We start from the raw sequence: 27007 nt of genomic DNA, 5'->3' as shown, positions 1-27007 counted from the left end.
TGGTCCTGCAGTGATGAAGGTAGAAACCTGAAGAACGAGACGAATGGACCATTACTTCCTGATATTAGAGGTGCTTTGGTTATTGGGGTTTCATGCTGCAGAAAACAATTACTTTTTACTCTGTTGAAATATCCTGTGGGAGTCCACTTAGAGTATGTATACATTTTTCAAAAATTCTGTTTCAATCAAAACATCAGCTACTGTAGGAGATTTAGCATGGAGTTAAGGTACTAACATACTAAACTGCCAGCAAAAGCAGTGATATTCCACTACCTGAAAACATAAAACCAAACAGCATATTCATTTTTGGCAACATCTCTGTGGAAAATCAGGATATCCGCCGACATTTCTGCTTTGCTCGCCTTATGGAAGTGAATATAATTTATTCGAGTGAGACATACTTAAGCATACCAAAGCTGTTGGTCTGGGATACACCAACCTTATAACAATCGAACAGGACAATCTGAATTTAAAGCATATTTTCCAAGTAGATGTAGGAACTGACATGGCACTCAATGAATTCGTTATATGTGAGGATTGCTGCAGTAACTCTCAGTATAGCTTGCTGGTTACAGATGAAACTACTAAACTGAATGAGAGTCAAAACTTCAAAATGATTCTTCAAAAAGGCAATGCACCAAAACGCACCTGTCAGTATATTGTACACTATGTACAAATTTACACATGTGTTGCACATTCATTCAGAGGATGCAAAGCACGTGCGTTTGACAAAAAAAAAAAAATGGAGGTAATCAACACTAAAGTAATGGAAATGAATGTCTTGTCAAGGAAGGTGCTATGAATGCTGAGGTGTTGATTGCTCAAATTCAGCAATATGACCCGTGTGTCAACGAGAAAATTGAAGGAGTCAATGTAAAACTAACGCATATGTGGAACAAGAATGTGATAGCTAAGGCACTTCATGCCCATCACCACCGACTGTCTCAGAATATACGTAAGTTGTAAACTGTCTCAAAAATGGATTAGTATGCAGCAGCATGTTGTCAATGAAGTGTAATGTTAAAACTGGGGTGTGGAAGACGATTTGACAGAAGTTACTTTCGTGAAAGTTAGGTCAACTGCAACGAGACCAGTGTCCTTCAGCAACATTTAAGCCAGTAACTGACAGGCTGAAAGAGCTGTCATGGACTATGGATGAAACGAGAAACAGGAGGAGGAGGAGGAAGAGGAGGAGGAGGGCTGAGTTAAGAAAGAATATATGGGGTCATCAGGGCAAAACCGTATTTGTTAGGTGAGCACTCAATACGTTTAACGAAGAAGGCAATAAGAATTGGGAACAAGGAATTTGAAAGACTGCCTAGACTGTTACAGTTAATAATTTTGAAAATGTCGACTGTTAAAAATATACCCTGAAACTATAAAAACATGTGGTTCAATATCACATACGACCAAAGCATGTGAAACCCCAAAAGGATGAATGGAAGTCTCAGAGCGACAAATACAGGATTTTAACTGAACCAGCATTAGCAGCTCCCCCTAGTGCAGGTAAAATAGTCGAAGTTTTAGCCTGAAAGACCAAACAGTCTACGTCTAGAATATATAAATTATGGTAACTAAATGGAATCATGGATCGATTACGACTGTTTACAACTTTAGCTGGTGAAGAGATTGTAGATCACAATTATTATCAATCTTACCTGAGCTACGAAAATTATGCATCGTCGAGTAAGTGTGGAGAGAGTTGTTCATGAGCTTTACAGACCTGCATGCAGAATATATCTGATAATATGAGGAATGGATTATGCAAGGCAGGCTGATCTCTTGGATATGCAAAACTACTTACAATCAAATAATGGCGTCAAGTATGTTCTCGCAGTCACGGACACAGTCCAATTTCGTTTGGTCCTTACCTTTGAATGTAAAGACAGGGAAGGAGGTTTGAGAGGTTTCTGAACAGTTGTTGCAGACAGGACTAAATCGACTGTCCATCAAACTTGAAGACATATGATGGAAGTGAATTTTACGATAGACATTTCAAAGCAGAATTCGAATTAAGTGGGATAAACCACTACTCAACATTCTCATATTTGGAAACCAGTATTGCCAAATGGTTCAACTGGACCATCAAAAATGGAATGTGGAAGCAATTTAATCTTCAATGTATGTGCAAATGGCTGAACATACAGCCAAAAATCATTGACAAGTATAATCGCATTATTCACCATTAAGAGCAAACCTATTGAAGTCACAAAGGAATTATAGGAAAGCTTTGAACCCATTATGATCCTCATAGAGAGGGTCATATGATGTCAAAGGAACAGGGCATTGATGAAATGGCTCAGTTTCTCATCAAAGCTCAACAGCTGGGTGAACACCCACAATTTGCTATGTAATTCGAAAAGCAAAGCTGAAACCATGCAGTAGTGTGACATGAGTGCTACGAAACGTATCAACAAACTTGGAGGTAGTATTCTCGAGAATCTGCCATCAGAAGTGTATATCTCTGGATACAATTTCTGTGGAGCTGGAACAAAATTAAAATAGCACCTAGCTTATGGTGATAAGGGCTTTAATGCATTGGACATTGTATACAAAGTGAACATCATTGCCTACACTAGACAAAGGTCACCATATTGCAGAGCAAATATTCATTGATAAGGCTACACAGGTATGTCAAACAACAGATATTCATGCAGCACAAGCTATTTCTGAATATGTAGTTGATAAGGCAATGTTTGCTCGAACTTAAATTGGGTACTGGACTAACCTTCAAGCATTACTGAATTCAGTTCACTGTATACTAAAGAAGAAGAAAAACCTATAATGGCCCACAGCAATGACACTGGGAAAAAAGGATTAATAACACAGATCTGGTTAAACTCGTCAGCAAACTTAAAATCACTAGATGTTACAGCGTGTTTATGAAGTATACATTGCCTAAGACAATGTGGAAATCCAAGAAACATGGAACTGTCAATTTAGAAGTTGTTTGGGGTATAGAGCTCTTGGTGATTTATGGCCACCTGAAGAACTGTGTTGTCACTTCACCAATAGGAACCAGCTGATGTACAATGTTCGACGCTACCATGCCTTCAGTTCATATCTCTGAGGATATTTCAGCATGATATTTTTTCCTGAAAATTGCATAAAAACAAGCAGTATGCAAGTCTTCACGTCATTTGAATCTGCGATGTAATTATGTTCACTCTAATACTAATTAGTTTAAATTGAAAGCAAACTACTTTCCTCCAATATATGTTTAGAGGTTAGCGATGTACAGCATTGACTGGCTGGAAACATACGAAAGCATAGGTAACGTAACTGAATTAATAATAAATTGCATTTAGAGAATTGGGAAGTTGTGTCAATACCTCTTGGCACTTGCAACACCGACAATTCATATGTACACTAGAAACGTTTTGTTAAGGGATTTGAGGTATGAGGTGAAGGCAAACGGTGGTGGTGGTGGTTAGTGTTTAACGTCCTGTCGACAACATGGTCATTAGAGATGGAGCGCAAGCTCGGGTTAGGGAAGGATTGGGAAGGAAATCGGCCATGTCCTTTCAAAGCAACCATTCTGGAATTTGCCTGAAACGATTTAGAGAAATCACAGAAAACCTAAATCAGGATGGCCGGAGACGGGATTGAACCATCGTCCTCCCGAATTCGAGTCCAGTGTGCTAACCACTGCGCCACCTCGCTCGGTAAGGCAAACGTTAATATGTTTAAGTCAAAGATAGAAACAGAACACATTGCGGACTTCAGTCACAAATATTTAATAGGATCGCTACTAGGTTTCTCAGAGGGACAAGTGATGGTGCATAATACTGATAAAATTTTTGAGTTACCAACTGGTGAACCAACTGCCAGTCAGTAAAATTCGTGTAGAGTGTAATATAGTAATTAATTTTGTACCTTGACGACAGATTAGTCCATATTATTTATGCATTTTTTCGTATAGTTAGTCTTGCTTATAAAAGTGAAGAAAATGACGTCCACAATGAATATGGGCTGCTACATGAAGCCAAGGTGGCGAAGGGTTCACAACCATCAGGAAAATGGCAGGTACTGTGAAGTTAAGCTGCAAAGCAGAAGCCAAAAGTAAACTCCACGAGGTAACTGATATGAATGGCATTACCCAAACTAGAAGGCAAGGGAGTCATGGAATAAGAAGAGTGGTCAGGCATGAAAGAGAAACGGCATGCCTATCCACTGAGGAGGACATCTTGCCAGTATGACTAGTTCTTCAGCATAGACTCTCAGCCGTGCTCGCATAAAAGCCAACAGTGGTGAAACATATTCCATGATGGTGGAGTGTGTTAAGACAGCAAATGATGAACAGAAGTGCACAGGAATGAACTAAACACCCACAGTCTAGTTATGAATGGGCATGGCATTTAAAAAAAATGGAGGAGGGTGGTCTGATCCGCTCCCCTGGAAGTACCACTTAGGAGATGTAGGACACTGAGGAACTGGGTACCATGTACAGCCAGGTAAGAATACATGGGAGGACCAAGTAAGTTTCCTGTCAGATATTAGCGGAAGAACGAAAGGTGCAAGATGTGAAGGTGGTGTAAGAAACTTATTACGCAGCCAAATATTCATACAAAACGTTTTGGCAGTGGAAAAGTGAAAGCCACTGTCCATGCTTGACGAGAAAAGAAGATAGGAACGACGCTGAAGACGCCACAAAAGGAGACACGTTTGTGTGGAACTGTAACAGAGTGTAAAATCATTGGCGAAAATGGAGCTGAGACGCCTGTTGGCTGATTACATAATGTGGTTACTTGGGATAGCAAAGGCAATGATACCCAGGACGAGCATTCAGGCAACCCGTTTTCGTCGATAAATGTGTTGACAAGTCAAACCATATAAACCTTGAGACAACTTTGTCTTTCAAAACTTCCTCTAGTAAATGGGGCAGACAGCTTCTAAAGCCCCACATGTACGGACTACAGAGGATACCAGCCCTCTAGCAGATGTGTCAGGACGATGGCTCAAAATGTGGAGTGCATATCTCTGCAAGCGAATCATATCGCTGCATGCCTCAGTCCACCAGGGACCAGGACACACTACAGTAAACTTGAAGTGCACAGTATGGAACATTCTTCGGCGATAAGGATAACATTTGGAAGATACTTTACGTGGTCATCACAGCTGTGTAAAGGCCTTAGGGTGTCAAAGTTAGCGTAAGGAGGGCTATGCATGAAGTGTTCAGTGAATTCGAAAGTAAAATTCTATGTACCGATTTGACAGAAAACCCCAGGAAGTTCTGGTCTTACGTTAATTCAGTAAGTGTATCGAAAAAGCATATCCTGACACTTTGGGATGATGATGGCATTGAAACAGAGGATGACACACGTAAAGCTGAAATACTAAACACCTTTCTCTAAAGCTGTTTTACAGACGAAGACCGCACTGCAGTTCCTTCTCTAAATCCTCGCACGAACGAAAGTATAGCTGACATCAAAATAAAGTGTGCAAGGAATAGAAAAGCAACTGAATACACTCAACGGAGGAAAGTCCACTGGACCGTACAGAATACCAATTCTATTTTACGCAGAGTACATGAAAGAACTTGCCCCCCTTCTAACAGCCCTGTACAGCAAGTCTCTAGAGGAACGGAAGGTTCCAAACGATTGGAAAAGAGCACAGGTAGCCCCAGTTTTCAAGAAGGGTCGTCGAGCAGAAGCGCAAAACTATAGGCCTATATCTCTCTGACATCGATCTCTTCTACAATTTTAGAACATGCTTTTATGTAAAATTTGAAATTTTCCCGGCGAATCAATTGTTCAAATAGATTTCGGGCTTGCAGCCGGTCGTCGTAAACTTCTTCGCACGATATTTCGGCTGGACAACTGCCAGCCATCTTCAGGTGAGCCGAACGAGGACTGACGAGGACGTTCTCCGTTCCGTCTTATATAGTGCGCTGATAGTACTGCCGCGCATGCGTTGCAGTCGCGGAGACAGAAGGAGCACACCGCCCAGCAAAAGCGCCCTCGCTGGTGGAACTGCGAAACTCAGGTGCCGTCGTTATAGGTATCGATGTCTTCTGGCGTCTTCGTCTCAAGAGAATTTCTGTGATGACGGGATTCCATGCATTATTCAATTGGTAACCACTGTCCCGGTTCATTAAAATTCCAGCAATGCATATTTCAACGGATTCTTTAATAATGGAGTCCCAAAAAGTTGTTGCTGTGGCCAAAATCGAAGTTTTGTCGTACTCCATTGAATGTCCGTTAGAAATACAATGTTCCGCAACTGCAGATTTACTGGGTTGCAGTAGACGAGTGCAACGTTGATGTTCTGTACAACGCTCTTCCACAATACGTGTTGTCTGTCCTATATAGCCCATACCACATTGACACTGTATTTTGTAAATTCCCGTCTTCCGCAGCAACAGATCATCCTTCACCGAACCCAGCAAATCTGAAATCTTAGAAGGCGGACGAAAAACAACTTTCAGATGGAAAGTATTTAGAATCCTTGCTATTTTAAAAAAAGATATTACCAACGAAGGGAAGAAAAGCTAGAGACTTGGCTGGCGCACTCTCTTCTTTATCCACTTTCCGGTTCCTGGCTCTAGTTGCGAAGGCCCTGTTAATTTGCCGGGTCGAATAACCATTGTCCCTGAACACCGTTCTTAAATGTGCAAGTTCGTAAGGCAAATTCTCTGCATCCGACACCGTGTGTGCCCTGTGCACAAGGGTTTTAAGTACACTCATGGTTTGGGATGGGTGATGGCAACTGGAAGAATGCAGGTAAAAATCAGTTTGAGTCGGCTTACGGTAAACAGTGTCACTCTTCCGTTTAACCAGAACATCCAGGAATAGGACACCATCTTTCTCTAGTTCCATGGTAAATCGAATATTCTGATGGATGGAGTTAAGATGATGAAAAAACTCCATTAACTTTTCTTCTCCATGGGGCCAGACTATGAAAGTATCATCGATGTACCTCCAAAAAACAGTTGGTTTATAAACCACTGGATGAGGTATTGAATATATTATTGCTTCCCCCTACTTATACCTCCCGAGGAGATCACGAATGTAGAATTAGAGAGATTCGAGCGCGCACGGAGGCTTTCCGGCAGTCCTTCCTGCGAGCCATACGTGACTGGAACAGGACAGGGAGATAATGACAGTGGCACGTAAAGTGCCCACCGCCACACATCGTTAAGTGGCTTGCGGAGTATAATGTAGATGTAGAAATTTGCCAATTGGATTTGCACTCAGGTGGGGAAGGAGTCAGCGCATGGATAGCACACAGGAAGTGATCACTTGAGTATGTGTCAGAGGGAATGGGTCATTCCAGGTTGATACAGCGCGTGCTGCTATCCTGTGATCTTGTTTAGAGCGCGCGCTATTATCGATTATAGTTCGCTGTTCTAGTGCGGGTGGCGCTCCGGTGGTGATTTGCTATATGTCGCTGGCGTGTGTTCGTAGTGGCTGGCGGAAAGTGAGAGGGTAATCGGGTTCTGGATATTGCACAGAATGTGAAGTTTGCTCTGCCTGACCTGCTGGTGACTAGCGCTAAGGTGGTTGTACCTCGCAATATGAGCAGAGTGGTCTGGGGTGGATCAATTCGCCATTGTGCTGGCCATGTGGAGGTGATTAATTGGCGTCGGAGTACTTGTTCTGCCTGCCTGTCCGATGTGGAGGTCCGGTGGGGTCCTGTGATACTCTGGCCCGAAGACAACTAGTTGCTAAATTTTGGAGTCATCTGCCAGGTTAGGGTGAGCTCGGTTGGCTCGTCAGATTTTCTGCTGGAAGCTCCAGCTGTGGTTTCTGAACTTCACTCTGATGTGGGACGGCGTAATTGGAAGTTTATGCTCTGTGTGTGTGTGTGTGTGTGTGTGTGTGTGTGTGTGTGTGAGGCACATTACGATATTCATTGGTACTAATTTATTTGCTCAACTGGAGTATCTTCTGTTTATACCGCTGAGTGGGTCGTTACCCACCCGGTCTGCTCAGCGTAACCTTTGGTGGTGCCTGTATGTTCCTTTTTGAAGGAATTCATGTAGGTGGTTGCTGTTACCTGCCCGGAGTTGCGTTCATGTATGGTATATTTGGCATTTGACGTGTTAGGTAAAGTCTGCCTAAGGAAGGCGGTTTTGGACAGTATATGCATAGTGAATTACTTCTGCTTAGTATATATGGTCTTCTGTGACCTGAACAACACGATCTCTTCAATTTGGTTTGTGCCACAGCATTATTATTAACTTGGTGGAATAGTCGCGTTTGGTATTGTTATGGCACTTCTAAGACTGTGGTTTGTCTATTCATGTGTGCTTCGCTTTTATTGTTTTGTTTATTAAGATTTGTGTGTCTTGTCTTCTGGCACGTGTTAAGAGCACTTGAGTTTACGACGCTGTGGTTATCATGTGCTATCGGGATGTTATATTGTTATTTCATTTTTGAATTTTATCTTGTGTTGATATTATCTGTCGAGTGTTACAGAACATAACCAAGGTGTATAAGTGATGGGCAGTTGTGGGAGCCATGTCAGGGGGCTCTCACCACTTATTTCAGGGATCGTTTTTTGTTGGACGGCTCTGAAGTTTGAGAGCTCGGTCATCTGTGATTGTGATGGGAGTTGCCCTTGCCCTTTGGTTGTATCAAATTGTTATTTTGTTATTATATTTATTGGTTGTGTGTTGCGCTTCTTTTATTTTATGGTGCCAAGTGCCATTATCTTTCTCAAAGTTCTTTTATATAAGTGATTTTAAATTGCAATGCCAGGTTAAATTATTACTGGATCTTGGTCTCAGGTGTAAAATCGTTTAAAGCACAATTGTAATTTGTTCTTGCAGAATAAATTTCTCTTATTTTATGATGCCAAGTTGCCATTATTATTAATGTTTTTTAGTTTATTGGTGCTCTTAATGTTTTCCGATTTTATGGTGCCAACTGTAATCATTCTTAAAGGTTTTTGTAAATGATCTTAAGTTGTATTGCCAAGTTAACTTATTATTGGATTTTGTCTCTTGGCTAAACTCTAAAAGCTGTTTAGGGATTACTGGATGCAAATCCTTGGATAGTTGTCCTACAAGATCACACATTCCAAAGATGACAGGCGAGCTTGACAGTGCACAACGAGAAGTCCGAATGGTAAGAAATGTGCATGGAACGTGAAAGGTACGTGGGTGCTCTAGTGGTAAGAGATGATTCAGAAGGTCAGCTAAGAGGACAGGTTCTCTAAGAGCCCCAAAGCAGATGGTGGGCAGTGAAGTGGCCTAGCAGCAAAAAAGAGTGAGGGAGTTGACCAATGAGCTAGAGTAAGTCCGACTTGGTAACACCAAATGATGGGAGAGGTGTAGATGTTGCAAAGAGAAAAGGTGAAATGAGGAAGGGCAATGCTGACTGCAACAGCTAGCAGTCGCATGTTAAATGAGATGGATGGCCAGCATGGCTCCCACATGAGGTGGAATGCTATCCTTGGAGGTAAAGGTCACAGAGGACCAGAAAGAAACATGAAAGGTCAAATGGGTTGCGAGGATAATTTTTTTTCTTGGAAGCAGAAAACAAGCGGACACTGCAATTCCAAGAGCAGCTGTAATCCCTCCTGGGATCTAATGCCATTAATTTTCCATAGGAGAAGTCATAATGGGGATTGGGGAAGAGAGAACAAATGAAGATTAGTTACCTTGGTGGCTGCTGAGAGCCAGCCTTCAAAAATCCACGGTTACAGGGGGAAGAGGCTGGTGAATCCTGTTCCATGAGATCTACAACCATATTGGCACTCTCCCCGGGTCAGTCTGAATTCCACGGCAGAAAATCGGTAGGCAGTGGGCACCAGCAAAATGGCGGTCAGCCAGGTAAGGGTACATATGCCAACACCACTGAAGTGGATCTCCAAGTCAGGGAAGAAGACCATTTGTTTTTGTTAGAGTTCTTAGAACTTTCTAGTTGACAGATGAAGAGTATGTTTTTAGCTGTAGAAAGTCTTTGCAAGAGTACTGCTTTTGTCCTTTCAGCCTGACAGTTGTGTAGCACATGATTTCGCCACCAAATGTAAAGATCTGATTGCTTGTTGCGTAGCTGTAGTAGGAGACAGGGATGCTATTGTGACCTTTGTGATTTCACTACTGCAACACTGACTTGATGTTGGAAGTCTTGGTGGGCATATCCTCTGTTACGCACGGCATAGCAAAAATGGTACTGTAAATGCCAAATGGTAAAATGCACGGATTTTGACTAGCTAACAATTGCAGGTGACAGGGTGGGGTTTCATGTCCTTCAATCAGATCTCCTGGATGCTTGCTCATCAAGACACTTGCGATATTCACTGGATTACAATTGATACAGCAGAGAGGAGGCGAACACCTGCCCTCGTGAGCATCTCTGCCAAAAATAACACACTCGGCCATGTTTTGACCGGATACACGTTTTATTATAACGTTGACACTTGTATGAACTCATCTGGTTTGGAATGTATGGTTGGACCCTATTACTTCACAGCCTCCTTTAATCTTTGAGACAAAAACTACTCGGGCAAATGATAGTAAATGAGTGCATGTGAGGCCGCAGCTCATGGTCGTGCAGTAGCGTTCTCGCTTCCTGTGCCCAGGCTCCATTCCCGGCGGGGTCAGGGATTTTCTCTGCCTCGTGATGACTGGGTGTTGTGTGCTGCCCTTAGGTTAGTTAGGTTTAAGTAGTTCTAAGTTCTAGGAGACTGATGACCATAGATGTTAAGTCCCATAGTGCTCAGAGACATTTGAAGCATTTTTTTTTTTTTTTGGGTGCATGTGGGCATTAAGTTTGCATCCATCTTTTTCATAAATGAGAAAAATTTCAGACCCTCCAACTGCAACAACTTCCAGAACAAGGCATGCATTAACGGTAGCAAAGAAATGACTGTCTTCAGTACGTGATACCATGAGGAACCAAGGTGCATTTGGGATGGCCTTCAAATCTATGGCCTCATTCTGTTTATGTTTTTGTGTATGTTTAGTAGACACATGCTAAGATGGCGATTGATACATTGCAAAAGAATCCCCCATGATTGCCAACATCTCCAATGGCATGCTCTTTCCAACTGGGAACCCCCTCAGAGGGGGATTTACCCACTGTAAATGATTTTCGCACCTCGTGTCACACCCCCCAAACTCCTGACAGAGGGACCAATTGGCATTTGGGAAGGTAATAGCTCAGGCACTCACCCTTCTGGGCCTGACCTGTATCAGACGGTACATGAGAACCCTACCCGTTGACCTGGAGCTGCCTATTATGCATTACCTTGTCACCTGTAATGTGTCTAATGAATGAGACAGCCTTCAGGAACACACCAAGACGAAGGAGAAACAAAGATAATGAGGATTCGCCAGTGAAGTCTTCACAGCCTTACTGAAAGTGGCAGCAGCTACTTATGTTTCTTCTTGATGGTGGCCTGTAAACCACTACAAGCTTGTGCGTTACCTGAGCACCACTGTGGCACCACATTGAGAGGGGTGTTCAACACTATATTCATTAATCTGAAAGGCTGGAAATCAGCTCCAATTTTTGGATATATAGCCAGTCACCCTTTCTTCTAACTTGTTCTACTGCAGTATGATATTAGCTTGTGCCCATCAAGATGAATCTGCTGAATTTCAGTGATTTCATGTGACATTCTGCATTAAACACAATACAGCTGCTGATATGCCACCTGAACTTTTATTTTCCTGTATGGATGTCAGACATTTGCTCTATTTATCTAGGAATAGTCACATAATGGTTGTTGCAAAGAATAGTATTAATGAATCATTACAGTAGTGCATAATATAACTGAAGTAATCTCACAATTAATAAACAAAAATTTATATTTCTGAAAAAGTTCTGCAGTGAATTATGAAAACTTACCTTGCACTATCAGATGCATATCTTGTTGAGGTTTCCATCTGAAATATTTGAAGAAATGGCCAGTGATTTACAACTGATGAGACAGTAAATACATAGAATTCTATTAACGCCCACCAACATGTGATTGGTCCACAAAATGCTGTAAGTTAGGCTTGAAAATATTATTAAAGAGGACATGATAAGCTGTTGCAGTTAATGAAACAGAATGTTAGTAAGAATTCATTCTCCATTTTCTCACTGTCTTCAGTACTGTAAATAACTACACAAGCCACTAATTTGGTTGTGGCCATACTTCCTACTACACACTTCATAAAGGAAAGTGACCAATAACATCTTTAATCTGTTATGCACTTACACTTTGCGTAAAATTTTCTTTCATTTTTTTTCCGTTATGAAAACTATCATGCAACGACAGATGAATCCATCATCGTAAGTGACACATTTAGACCTATGTGCTCTGGGCAGCCCAGACCAACTTGTAGAGGTGGGGAGTGACACATACAGGCTTGGACCATTAAATATACAAACATTAATAAATATTGGCAAACTCAAAATGGTTCCACACATTGTAAATGGACAAGTTAAAATTGGTATTACAAAATATCACATTCACAGATGAAGAAATACCACAATCGGGGAATGTAGATTCTTCACGGAGAACACAGGGAAGAAATTCGTGAAACTACTACAGAACTAGGCTCTGCATTCATAAATGGTAATTATGTTGCAAACGGTACAAAATTTTTTGGGAGGACAACAGTTCAATCCCACGCCCGACCATCCGGATTTAGGTTTTCCATTATTTCCCTAAATCACTCCAGGCAAATGCCGGGATGGTTCCTTTGAAAGGGCATAGCCGACTTCCTTCCCCATCCTTTCCTAATCTGATTAGACCAATGACCTCGCTGTTTTGCCTCTTCCCCCAAACAATCCAAAATCCAAATTTTTCATTACCTCTGCAATAATTCAATATTTAGGTGAGAGGTACACAATAATTAATGCACATGCACCAATAGATCAGGATAACAATGCAGAAGGTTAAACAGTCCTCAGAACAATGTTGAGAAGCATGTGATGAAGTTCCAGAAGAAAACATAGAGATTTAACTTTTATCCTCAGACTAGCACAGAATGGAGATGAGAACATTATCTGCCTAAACTGCTATTAAATGAATTTATTCACAACTGGAATTTTGACTGTTATGCCATACTCAAGTGACAGCTTACTATGAACTAAGTCAGTGCTATTAAATGTCATGCCTAGTGCTTGGGGAGTGGATATTAAGATGTGCAGTATGACATGACTTTGATAGAAATTAGTACATGAAGTACTACAAATTTCTAGGCATACAGATTACAAAGACTCCCATCTTGTAAAGAAAATGGAATTAAGAAAATGGAATTTGTAAACATGGTTAACACAAGGAAAGTATTACCTCAAAAGGAATTATAAAGGATTCAGACATCACACTGAGCTACTACTTGAGAATTGTATAACTGCCAAATTAATTTTGAATAAGTACATTCCATATCAGTCCTGGTAGAAAATGTTTTCATTTATGAATGTCTGCCTGACTAGATGTAAGAAAAAAGGAAAACTGCAAAGAAAAAGACATTTAGCATACACCACTAAAAAGATACGAGGACAACAATAATATGATTTGAGAATACCAGACAGCTTGTGTGCCAGTAACAAAGCACAATTCCAAAAAGGTGATGAATTCCAGAGTCAGACATAGATATCTGTTGAAATTGACCATTACCACTGAATAATAAAAGTAAGACTCTTGGCCTTGAATAACTGACAACCATGTTCACATTAGATTCAATGAAATTCCATGAAAAGTTCAAGGAGACAACAGCAGAATTCTAAAATACAAGATATATCAGAGATGGCTTAGGACAGGATGGTCCTGTGAAGGCCAAATTGATATAGGACTAAAGGAGCAAAATACTATTGGAACACATCTGTAACATTTTAGAAGGCTTATGACTATAAAGCAAGACTGCTTTATGTCAAAATTCTTAGATAATCTGAAATACAGAAGACAACACGGGTCTTCGTAAAAGAAGTACAGCCTCATTTGAGATAAGAACAGACTTTAGCCAAGGCCATGTACTAACTCCATTCTTCTTTCAGACTATACTAGAAAAGTGAAGATTGAACAGATGGAGCAGTTGTCAGAATCTACTATTACCTAACTAGGTTAGAAAATTGGTAATTTCAAAATTGTTTGTTCAACTTTTGTAGATAATTTAGCAATGCTGACAATGTAGAGGAACCACAGAACAGAGAGAAAGAAAAACAGTAGGAAAAGCATGACTACTCGTCTCCTCTGATAAGCAGCAGTGAAGCAGTTATGGGTAACTACAGGACTGCAACATCCCTATCAAATACAAAGTGTGGGAGGGTCAGGGGAACACAAATTTCAGGATCTATGAGAAGCCATGTAGCCAAATGGTGAGGAAAATGGAACCACAAGAGGAAGACTATAAAAGATGGACTCTGCATTTCAGTTAACAGAAGATGTTTATAGTAAAAATTCATTCTCTAAAATTGCAGAACTTCCAACTTGCAAGGCAGTCATTTGGCCAAAATACACATCTGTATCACACAGAATAAACACCTGTATCACAAATACTAATTTTAGAATCAACAAAAGATAGTGAAAATTACGATAAAGAAAAGATATTAGGAAACGGAATACCACCACAAACATTTAAATTCAGAAACAATGCAGAAGTATAGATAAATATGTAGGAAAATAACTGGAGACAACATTTGGCATACATGGTTCATGAGTCTTAGCACACTGAAAAGAAAAACTGTGTAGCAGTACTAAACCCATTAAAAAATTTCATTGCCTTACAAGAGTGCACAAAGACCTACAAGAAACTTGTATAAATTAGCAAGATATTTAAAACCAAACCAAATACCGAAACAGGATTGAGTTGGTAAATTCTCCACAGCATAAGTTCCAGAAAAGACAAGATATAAACTGAACGTCAGGTGCGTGGAAAGAAAAATGTGTACAAAAGAAGGAGTAGCATAAATAAATGTAAAACCTTAGCTGGCCTGTAATTGATGATGAAAAAAAAAACTTCCATATTTGTAGTACCTTCTCAGTAAAGCATAGTGATCGTATATGTACTGCAAACAAGTTGCAGCAAGCAGCTCAAAGAGACTCTGCAAATATGCAGATAACAGTATTTGGAGTGTTTTGTTAGGCTACAGCAGTGATCAGAAATATTTTGCAGTGGTGGTGTTATGCTGTCAGTACTGCTTGCATGCAGTCACGAAAGAGCAATGCATTCAAGTGTCACTCCGTCAAGGGCTGCACACTGCTGTTGTTACATATCTAGTGAACAAATAAGATCATACAACAACAATGTACATATGTATTCCTTTAGCTCGAAAGTTTGTAACTTGCCTTGATGGTATGGTATCCAGTAACATGACTGAGGTATTTACTCAGTGATTGTTTACTTGCAGAGAACTAGAAGTATAGCAAAACAGAACACTTGCTTGATGTGAGACAAGCTGTTTTGCATGTCTTCAAGGTTGGGAGTACTTCTAGGGACTATGGCATATCACAACCACAAACAAGTGTGCACAGTCAATAGCAAAAACATGAAACAACAGTAACCAATAAACCAAGGTCAGGTCATCCCTGAAGAGAGTGGAGGAAGGACAGAATGATTTGTACGCAATCAGCTGGTGTTCCAAGAGAAACATCTCAACAAAGCTTGTGAATCCTTGTAACATGTTTGTTCCACTGGTGCATTTCTTCTGCAAATTGACTCCAATGTTATTAGATAGAAATAGATTTCCTGCAGCATTGAATATATGGCCATTTTTAAGGCAACCGGGAATTTTAACTGGAACACTGGACTTGTTATATTAAATTTGAGTATAACACTTCTCAATTTGGAAGCAATTTTTTGAAGCAACAAATGAATTTTATAAACTGCAAGTCTTTGTAAGCACCACTGGAAATTAATTTGAACAAATAATGAAGGTAACTGAAAATCTGTCATGCATTCAAACTTTCAAATATTATACGTGAGATAGTAATATGAATCTACCATCAAATGCACAGGATTGATTGACACTGAACATTTCCCATTTAACACTGAAACATGAAAATCTATACATTTAATATTTTGCTCTGGTGAACTATTTTCCTTCTAAGTCAAGAGAAATGCCCATAACCTACTATCCATTGGGGTTACTTTCCTGTGAGAAAAGGCCGACAACTGTGAAGCAGTATTTAAATTCACATTGATGTAACTTTTGCACTTGAATCTTTAAGCAATTTTAGAACTTTCCCAAGGTCATAGCTTTGATGGCAAGTAGAATTTTTGTCACACATTTAAACATAATCATAAACTCATTGACAAACAAAAGATGAATGCAGCCAAAATTAGTGAGGGACAGTAATAAACAAAGGATGTAACAAATCAAATATTCTAACTCTTCTGACTGATCTCTCAAAAAATCAGATGCATAGCCAACTGCTAATTTGTCACTTTCCAGCTACAAAATATTATTCACAAATATTATATAGAAAAACACTAAAATTGAATTCAACAGTACTATTTCAAACTGTGCAGCCCAACTTCAGGAGTTAAATAGAGTCCTGTATAGTTTTTCATTAATTAATTTTATAAACACTGATTACAATAATGCTAAATAGTACTACATGTAAGACAAAACTGCCACAAGCATAAACAATACAACAAACTGTACAGTGAATACATAGTTTGACTGAAACTCTACTGGATCCAAGGTATCTGCAATTTGATTAGAACTACTCAATTAATTTGACCAGAGCTAAATGTACTCCACAATTCCATACACCAAAAGACAGCATATTTTACACTACACCCTTATCCTTATCAAATGTGTACTAGATACTTTTTTGACAAATTAACTATTATGCAGTGTGATCAAGGTGTGCCAAGTTCAATTGGTTGTAATTCAATCTTGGTAAGTGCTAAGTAGTAACCTAAAGCACCATGTAAATGAGCAGGAAATTACAATCTCACCTGATATGACACGTCTGTTTGTATAGAAATATTTCCTTGTATTTAATTACTGTAACAGTTGTATATGATGGCAATTTATCATGTTTTCACTAATAATTAATGTAATATTTATCTCAGAATGTTTCGTAAGGTTCTAAAGTGACCAGCATGGGAAGGTGCTTATCTCAAGCCAGGCTTCACAAAATCCCCACCAGATTACCAACTAATCCAGGAGGTTAATTGAGGAAGGACGATGGGGAAAATACAGAGACAGCACATGAGACAGTGGAACTGCTCCTCAAAACTCATTTTCCTCAATATGCTCTGGCGGATAACATAGAGCAAAATGTGACCTCTGAAAGACAATGGTTCTCAGGCACTCAAAGAGAGGACTGGGAATCAGCGAAGGCGTGTGTCAATTTCAGTAAAATCCAATGGGCGGTGGCAACATTCTAATCGGTCAAGTCACCTGGTCCAGATGGAGTCTTTCCAGCTCTCTTAAAACAAATAGGAGACAATCTTAAAAGAGTCCTCTGCACGTTATTCAGAGTTAGCCTAGCAGTGGGAGTCATTTCCAATGCCTGGAGGGCAGTGAAGGTTGTCTTTATTCCAAAGCCAGGGAGAATTGATCATACGAAGGCCAAGGATATGAGACCAATCAGTCGAGTTAATGTACATGCTGGGGAGAGGAGGCTAACTAGGGCTCCTCTACATCCAAACTAACACACATAACCAGGTAAATCAAGTTAGACAGCTCTCCAACTATTTGTTGGGAGGGTGGAGAAAGCACTTTCCTTTCAAGAAACAGCCCTCTGCATCTTCCTGGGCGTCAAGGGGGCTTTTAGTAACACAACCTTTGCTTCCATGGTTAGGTCATCAGAGGTGCATGACCTAGTGACCACTATATGTAGGTGGACTAGGGCCATGCTTAGTGGAAGAGGCCACATGATGAATGAAAAAATAGTTGTTAACACCACTAGAGGTTGTCCACAAGGAGATTTGTCCACTTTATTGTGGAATCTACTGGAGAACGAATGCATTGAGGAACTAAATTACAGACAATGCTTTTGTCACGGATATGCAGATGACCTTGTCATAGTAATACCCGGCAAATTTGCTGACACGGTTAGGAATATGGCACAAGGTGCACTGGACATTGTGCAAGACTGGTACATTACCTAGGACCTAAACGTTAATCCTAACAAGACTGTTGTGGTACCAATCATGAAGAAGCACATCTAAAGCTTTTCGATGAAACTCTATCTGTGAAGGGGATAGTGAAATATCTAGAGATAATCTTAGATGAGAAACTAAAATGGACCCTTCACATTAAGAGCATCTGCTCCAAGGCGAATTGTACTCTAGTGAGTACCAGAAGGCCTTGTGGCAAAAACTGGGGCCTAAGATCCTGATGTATGCACTGGACACACACAGCAGTGGTTAGACTTAGGATCTCCTATGGGGCCGTAGTGTCGTGGAAGAATGTACAACAGCAGGCTGCAGCTAAAGAGCTTGCTAAGGTGCACAAACTGGCCTGCTTTGCCACAATAGGCAGAATTAGTAGCACACCAACCACTGGGATGTAAGTCATGCTGGACATGCCTCCACTACATCTTTGGGTTAAGATGAAAGCAGCAGCTGGTGCATACACACTCAAAACTGGTAAAAACTGGATCACATTGGGATATCCAGACACACACACTAAAATAGTAAGGCAAATATAGGAATGGCTTGAGAAATGCTGCCTGACTATATAACAACTCCCAACTGCTTCAACAAGCCTTACAATACAATAATTGGAAGAAGGGAGCAGTGGGAAAACAGTTTGACACCACGCAGAGGACACTGTCTGGTTCACTGATGGGTCAAAATCAGACCAAGGCGCTGGGGGTGGGGTGTACAGGGTTCAGCCAAAACTGGAGGGCATCATCTCTCTAGGACAACTGGCCTTGGCATTCCAAGCTGAAATTACTGCAATCAAGGTGTGTGTGGAGGAGAATATATATACGTGCTACAAGGACTATAGCATCTACATCTATTCAGAAAGCAAGGTAGCCCTGAAATTATTGGGAGCTCCTGCAGCACAATATATTATTATTGCAGAATGTCACAGGATTTTGGTGGAGTTAGGGGATTCAATAGCAGAAACTTAATATGGGTCCTTGGACACTCAGGGATCAGTGGCAATAAAGAAGCTGACAGATTGGCCAGGATGGGGGCAAAGACTCCATTCAGTGGACCGGTATCTGCTCTGATAATCACCAATGCTATGATCAAACTAACTATGGAACTGGCTTAGAAGAAGCACATAGAATACTAGACCAAGGTCTATAAGCAAAAACATGGTAAGGTAACAATGCCAAATTTGTGCTTTTAAAGACGCTCTGTAACCCTAGCCTCTAAGAGCTCATGTTTGGACTGATGACCAGTCATGGGAATTTTAAAAAAAAAAAAAAAAAAAAAAAAAACAACACGTACATACAATGGGTATAATGGAAGATGACCATAAATGTAGCATCTGTTATGAAGAGTGAAGAAACTGCATCACACCTAATCTTTCAATGTATGACATTGGAGAGCAAGGAGACAGAATTTTCAGTGCAGCTAGAAGTGAAGAAATTGTGTCTAACAAATAATGTGTAGAGAGACTCCTTGCACTAAGGGCACTGGTTGGCTTCAATAGATATACAGCGAGCAATACTGCACAATAAACTCTTTCAGTGCCAGGTTAGACCAAAGCTGTCTTAGCTTCTCTGCCAAAATTAAATTAAATCCCACATCCTTAGTGAATTTGTGTTCAGGTATTTTTGACAAATTAGCTATTATGCAATGTGATCAAGATGGGTACAGTTCAACTGGTTGTACTTTGAATTTGGTATGTGCTACATAGTACCTTAAAGCACTATGTAAATGAGCAGGAAATTATGATCTTATCTGATATGACAAACTCGTTTCTATAGTAATATTTCCTTGTATTGACTTATTTTAACAGTTGCATATGATGGCTGTTTATCATGTTTTCACTGATATTTAATGTTAATGTTTGGTAAGCTTCCAAAGTGACCAGTATGGGAAGGTGTATATTTCAAGTTGATTAGTTTCAATAAAAACAATGTACTTTCAATCACATATTTTCATTAAGTTTTGTAAGATGTTTTGAAAATTACTAGCATGGTATGGTTTCTTGAGGTTTTAAATAAACAGTGCTGCTGTGCCTCATAGTCTTTGGTAATGTATGTGTGTTTCCCACATAGTCTGGCCAGTGAACTGTTATTGTTAAGTCTGCATAGGCTTTGACAGTAGTTGAACCGAAGTCTCTGTGCAGCCAACCAGTTGTGTCATTTCAGCTCTAAAATTGTATGGATCATAAGATTTTGAGCAATTCATGAGGATTTTGGCATTTTCTCATTACATTAACTTCTTGTATGTTTTTGTGACTGACGAACTTTCACTTTGCCCAACTGATAGTTCTGTTTTGTACTGAACTTTGATTGGCAGTGACACAGTACCACTGATGATTAACACCCAGCTGGACTTAGTTCCGATTTCACATTCGCTTATGTAACTGGGCAATCTGTCAAATATTCATAATTATTCACATAATTGAACTGCATTATCTTCAATCTGAAGTGTTCAACATTGCTATGTGATCCTATATAATTCAATTTAATGATTTTAAGGATGGCCATTTCTATATTTGTGTCTTACATTGACAGTACACTATTCAACTTAACTATGTCACTGTGTTTACATTTCCTTATTTAGTTGTCACTGCATTTAAATTCGTTTAAAAAACTTGTTTAAGTATACATTAACTATTACAATATATGCCTAACTTCATACTTTTAGATGTTCTTGACTGACAGGCAGCTGGTGGTTTTAACGGGGCAGATACTCATTGGTGGATGCCCTTGACCCATGCATGGGACTGTAGAGAGACATTCTGAAATCAGCTCTGTTCACTACCCTGCAACTCAGTATATCATAGGACCAATTTCAAAGCATTAACATTACACATCTTGATTGAATTTTCACACTAAGCAATCAGCACACAGTGTCAGTAGCTGGACTGAAATCACTATCAGTTGCACTATTGGCACACAAACTGAAGATAACAGACACAAGGTCAAATATTAAATTTTCTCTTACAAATCTGTTTCATTGTGGAATATCATAATGGAGTTCCTTTTTTCAGTACTGGCATAAACATCATAATGACAGATTCCGAGATGATCAATTTTTGTTGATTTTATACTGTGTACTCAATAGAGAAAAGGCACCTGGGCAATATGAGATGGCTGTACAATACCACTCATATTACACTAAACTTGTTCCTTCTCTAACAGCAGCATATCAAACATCTCTGAGCCCATGGAAGTTTCCTAGTGGCTGGAAAAAGGTACCAATCAATCATATTCTCAATTACTGTCTCCTGATAGATGCACATAATCATAGCAAAATGAAGCATGTGCATGAATAACGCTGTATGGTATATTTCCAAGTTTTTAGGAAATCGACAAAAGCCATTAATAAAAATGTAATAGCAGATATTTATTGTTTGCGGATGCAGACTGTTGATAATAGTTGGTTGTGCTTTTTAAAATTGCACTAAGGATAGGTTTTAGAAAATACGTAACTATTAAAATGGAAAAACAGTGTACAGCAACTGATATACAACATTGCTGTATATCACACACTACTAGAACTATAATGTTGCCTAGATTCTCAAAGTTTCACATAAAAAAATATATCAAGATACAAACTTATATTTATAGTAAACTGATTGCTTTGGTCTTAAATAAGTAATAGAATATGAGTTTGTTATGAAGTTGAGCACAAAGCTGGCACATTACACTCAGTTGACACACTGAATGTTTTCATAAAATGCCTGGATTTTGATTCCCTGTATTTTGTCACATCCAATAGATTGCCTTTCTTCTCCTTACAAGTTTCAGTACCCCGTTGGAGGGCAACCAAAACCCAAAATGCAACAGAATTTCACATGGATGAAACCACTTATGCTTCAACCAAAGCACAGCAGTAATTTTCAAAGTAGGTGGCATTTTGAGAACCAGCTCAACAGATCCAATGCCCTTGTCTTCCATCATCTCCTGTATGTTCAACTTCGAAGGTTCTACAGTGGCCTAAGCAATGACATGCTTCCATTCTAAAGGAGCCATAACTTTTGACACTTTCTTTCCTCAATCACTGTAAAGTTCCTGTCACAAGACAGGAAACTATCAATCTAACATAAAAACTTTTTATTTATTTTTACACAGTACTTGCAGTTGACCAGATAGAAATAAAGTGCTAAAATTCTCCAGTAATCGTTCTGCCCAACATGTTGGTCAGACCATATAATTAGTTTGTGACCCATACCTTTTTCAAGCATCACAAATTTAATCAGACAAGAAACTATTTTGGCTGAACCACACCTTGCACCAGATCCATCCCCTAAATTTACCATGTTAGTTAAGTACCAAAGTCATGAACCATGAAATTATATGACGGCAACTGTCTCTGTCATAAATTGGCACATTCCATGGTACTCTGCCAAAGCAGAACGTGTTGTACGTCCATACATGTAACATATATATTGTTCCTTTGTAGCCATTTCTGTGTTGTTTTTTAGCAGTTTGTATGCTCAGTCTGCTTTTACATGACAACTGACTAAGTTCTATGTTGTGCATTTGTATCTCATCTGAAGCTGTGATCATACAGAATCATTTATTTCAGAACAGATTGAGATTGTGGTACAGACTTTCGAAGATTTATTCTTACATCGAGAAACTCAAACTGAGTTCTTGAATCAGTGACCTGTCATCATTTGATATGACATGTGGCCTACACAAATATTTTCCTCGACCATCTTCAGGAGTGGTCACTCCACTTTCCAGTTTATGTTGAAGAGAGAGTTTTCATTGCTGTGTGATGCAAAATATGTCAAGCAATGTTTTTTGACACACTTCTTTTGACTGGACTTCATATTTGAAAGCAGCTGATTTCAATGAAGTACTGTCTGTCTTACCTACCTTTCGTCTGCCTGGCACACCTATTTACGTAGAGTTTATCAAGTAAATTGCCTTTTCATTGTGCATCAAGGCATGGTATTCTCTGTACAGCCTTAACTTAATTTACATATTTATGTCCTAGAATCCTTCTTTTGAACACACTTCTGTGTTGCACACATGGTCCTGAATCATACTGTCAATACTATTACCCAATATTCAACTGAATTATCGTACTCCACATTCTCGTTCAATAATATAGCAGTGTGTTTTCTACTTTTTCATCACTGATAAAGACAGAACTGCAGTTAGTTTTATTCATGGTCTTAGAATTATGGGACAAATTTCAATGTTGGATCAACAACAAGTAATGGAAAATCCGGGAAGGAATGTAACAATATCATAAAGAGCAAACTTGATCGGTTGGTTGGTTCTGAGTATAAAGGGACCAAACCACAGGGTCATCACACCCTTTTTTCCTGACAGAAGCAAGGCTCAAGGTACAAAAACACTCAGCAGCACACCTAAAAAGAAAATGAATGGAATGAACAAAAAAATGGGGAAAACATACGCCACGAAGAAAAGCAGAAGGTATTAAAACCATAGAGCATATAGTCTGGGCTGGCTGATCACAATAATAAATGAGGATGAGCCAGCCACTCTGCAACATATTAAAACGTCCACCTCAAAAAGACAAGGCGAGAAGAGCACATGTAGGGAAAAGATGACAATGAAGACAAACAAATGCAAAGAAAGTGTGACAGAGTTACAATGGAGGGAGGGTGGCGACCTCATAGAGAAGGCTAAATGCCCACCCTTGGATTGTATGACAAAACCCCCTCACAAATAAAATGTCAAATTAAATCTGCGGTTTGAAATATTGTTACCCCAACACCGAAGGTGGGTTCTAGGAAGGTTAAAAGTCTTCCTTAGAATAGTTAAAAGTCAGCAGTCCAGCAAGATGTGGATGACAGTCATATGTGAGCCACAGTGACACAGATGTGGGTCCTCACAACAGAGGAATTAGCCATGTGTTAGCCATGTATGGCCGGCATTTGTTTGGTTTGGTTTGTTTTGGAGGAGGAGACCAGACAGCAAGGTCATCAGTTTCATAGGATTAGGGAAGGAAGTCGGCCGTGCCCTTTCAAAGGAACCATCCTGACATTTGCCTGGAGTGATTTAGGGCACATATGGCCAATGCGGAGCCAGCAGAGAACCACAGAGTCCTTGCGAAAGGCTTGCATGGAGTCTTTTACACATTTGTAGTCTCCTTAAGGGCGCAGAGTTTGTTGTGCATACTGAGATTATGCATTTCGGTCTCCCAAACCTGAAAAACCTTGTGGTGTAATAATGATCACAGGTCAGTTACACGGATGCCGACCTCCATAAGTGGTTTCCGTTTAACCCGTTTGGCCAGCCTGTCGGAAAGTTCCTGGGGTTCCAATGTGGCCTGGGGTCCACACCAACAACACGGAATGACTGGACCATTCCAGGGCATAGATGGATTCTTGGATGGTCGCTACCAAACTATGGTGCAGGTAGCACTGGTCGATAGCTTGTAGGCTGCTCAAGGAGTCAGCACAGAGAAGAAACGACTTGCTTCGGCACATTGGATGTGCTCAAGAGCAAGATAAATGGTTGCCAGCCTTGCAGTCCAAACACTACAGCCGTCTGACAAGGAGTGCTGTTCAGTATGTTCTCCATGAACATATGCAAAGACAATGTGACCATCACCCATGGAGCAGTCCGAGTAAACCACTTCACGGTCCTTGTACTTGTCAAGAATCAAGAGGAAGTGACAGCCGAGAGCTGCAGAGTTAACTCATCCATTAGCACCCTGTGAATGGTCCAGGCAAAGCTTCAGCTTCGGTGTACACCATGGAGGTGTACATGAATGGACCTTGAGCATAGGTGGTAAAAGCAAAGACTTCACTACAGACAGACAAGATCAATTGTGAACTGCAGTTATAAGCCCTGACCTGGGCCTCCGATGCAGGAGATGAAATACCGTGTATGGGATAAGGAGATGGTAATGTGGATGCTCTGGAGAACTATGAATGTGTGCAACATACCTGGCGAGCAGTTGTGCATGTTTAACCTTCAATGGAGGGATTCCGACCTGGTCACTGGACTCGTCCTGAAGCCTCCTGTTGCCAATCAACTGGGTAGAGTAAACATATCGCTGAGGGCGCCACCAAACAATAAACCAGTTTCCCATAGTCAAGATGAGATTGAAAAAGGGCTCTATAAAGCTGCAGCAGCTTATTGCGATCCACACCCCAGTTGGTGTTGCTCAGGCACCAGAGGGCATTGAAGTGCTGCCAGCAGTTCCACTTCAGCTGACCAAGATGAGAAAGCCACGTCAATCACGTGTTGAAATCCAGTCGTAAGAATCGATGTGTCTCCATTACAGTGAGTGGATCATCCTTAAGGTAAAGTTCTGGCTCCGGATGAATGGTATGACACTGACAGAAGGGCGTGACACACAACTTCGCACCTGAAAACCAGAACCTGTGGGCTAGACCCCATGACTGCACCTTGTGAATGGTTCCCTGTAGGCACTGCTCAGCAACACCAGTACTGGAGGAGCTGCATGAAATACATAAGTCATCTGCGTACTGAGAAGGCGAGACCGACGGCCTGACAGTTGCTGCAAGGCAGTTAATGGCCACTAAAAATAGAGATACACTCAATACAGAGCCCTGCAGGACCCAATTCTCCTGAATGTGGGGCAAACTACAGGAGGCACCAACTTGGACACAGACAGTACAGAGCGATAGGAGATTTTGCATAAAAATCTGGCATGGGCTCTGGGAACCCCACTCATATAGTGTGGCAATGATATGATTTCGCCAGGTCATGTCTTAAGATTTTCATAAATCAAAAACAACGGCAACCAGGTGTTAGTGCTGGAAAAGGCTGTTCAGATGGCAGACTCAAGGGAAACTAGATTATCAATGGTAGAGTGACCCTGGTGGAAACTGCCCTGGCATGGAGCCAGTAGGCCACATGACTCCAGGACCCAACACAACTGTCTACTTACCATACATTCTAACAGCTTAAAAAGAACGTTGGTGAGGCTGATGGGCAAATAGCTATCCATATCAAGTGGGTTTTTACTGGGTTTGAGCACTGGGATAATGGTGCTCTCCCACCATTGCGATGGAAACACGCCATCACACCAGATCCAGTTGAAGATGATAATGAGGTGGCACCTTTAGACAAACAATAGATGTTTGATCACCTGACTGTGGATCTGATCTGGCCCAGGAGCTGTGTCAGGGCAATGTGCAAGGGCGCTGAGGAACTCCCACTGTAAATGGAGCATTATAGGTTTCAAGGTGACATTCAGTGAACTAGAGTGCTTTCCTTTCCATCTGTCATTTGAGGGTGCAGAGGCTCAAATTGCCTGTGTGTCGGTACATACCACACAATTGATGTTAGTGCCAGTAACACTTGTCGTGGTCTGGTACGCAGATACATGTCCGATCTTCTTCCAGACTTAGGAAGGTGACATACGGCACCAATGGTTGAGACGTACCTCTCCCAACATGCCTGTTTCCGTCTTTTTATAAGCTGGAGAATGCGAGCATGAGTCCTTCCAAAGCTATTAACTGTGCTAGGGAAGAGAGTCACTTATGTCACTGTAGAGCTTGTCGATGCTCTTTAATGGCATCAAGGATTTCTGGCGACCACCAAGGTTTTCGCTGGAGCACTATAAAGAACAAGGGATTGTTAATTCTGTCACAGAAACGATTGTTCTAGTGACTTGCTCAACTACCACATTGATGGTACCATGTTATGGAGTTTCAATGGTGACAGCAGAGGTGAAAGCTTCCAGTCTGCATTGTTTAAAGACCATCTTGGTAGACATCTGGGGGGAATGGTGCTGGGGGAGTGACAGGAAGATGGGGAAGTGGTCACTACCACACAAGGAATCATGGGCTCTCCAGTGGACAGATGGGAGAGGTCCTGGGATGTAGAGGGATAAAGCAATGGGCCGAGTAAGTGCCATGAGCCACACTGAAATGTGTGGGGGCCCCTAGTATTTAAGAGGCAGAGGTCTAGTTTCGACATGACCAGTAAGCATTGTGCCACCCCACAAGGGGTTATAGACGATAAAATCTCCCATAGGTAGGAAATGTTTAGGGAGTTGATGAATCAGTGCAGC

General features: G+C 40.7%; 1 protein-coding gene across 1 annotated transcript in view; it reads right to left on the bottom strand.

Moving 5' to 3' along the window:
- The window catches only part of LOC126295086 (zinc finger protein 492-like), a 90023-nt gene that overhangs the window by 20006 nt on the left and 43010 nt on the right, over positions 1-27007 (bottom strand). The window contains exon 6 of the mRNA XM_049987346.1: positions 11802-11839. Coding sequence (XP_049843303.1) covers positions 11802-11839 — 38 coding nt within the window. The remainder of the gene's footprint in view (positions 1-11801; positions 11840-27007) is intronic.

The sequence above is a fragment of the Schistocerca gregaria genome, chromosome 11, assembly GCF_023897955.1.
Source record: "Schistocerca gregaria isolate iqSchGreg1 chromosome 11, iqSchGreg1.2, whole genome shotgun sequence".
Lineage (NCBI taxonomy): Eukaryota > Metazoa > Arthropoda > Insecta > Orthoptera > Acrididae > Schistocerca > Schistocerca gregaria.
The sequence above is the reverse complement of the archived record's forward strand: the minus strand, read 5'-3'. Positions and strand labels throughout refer to the sequence as shown.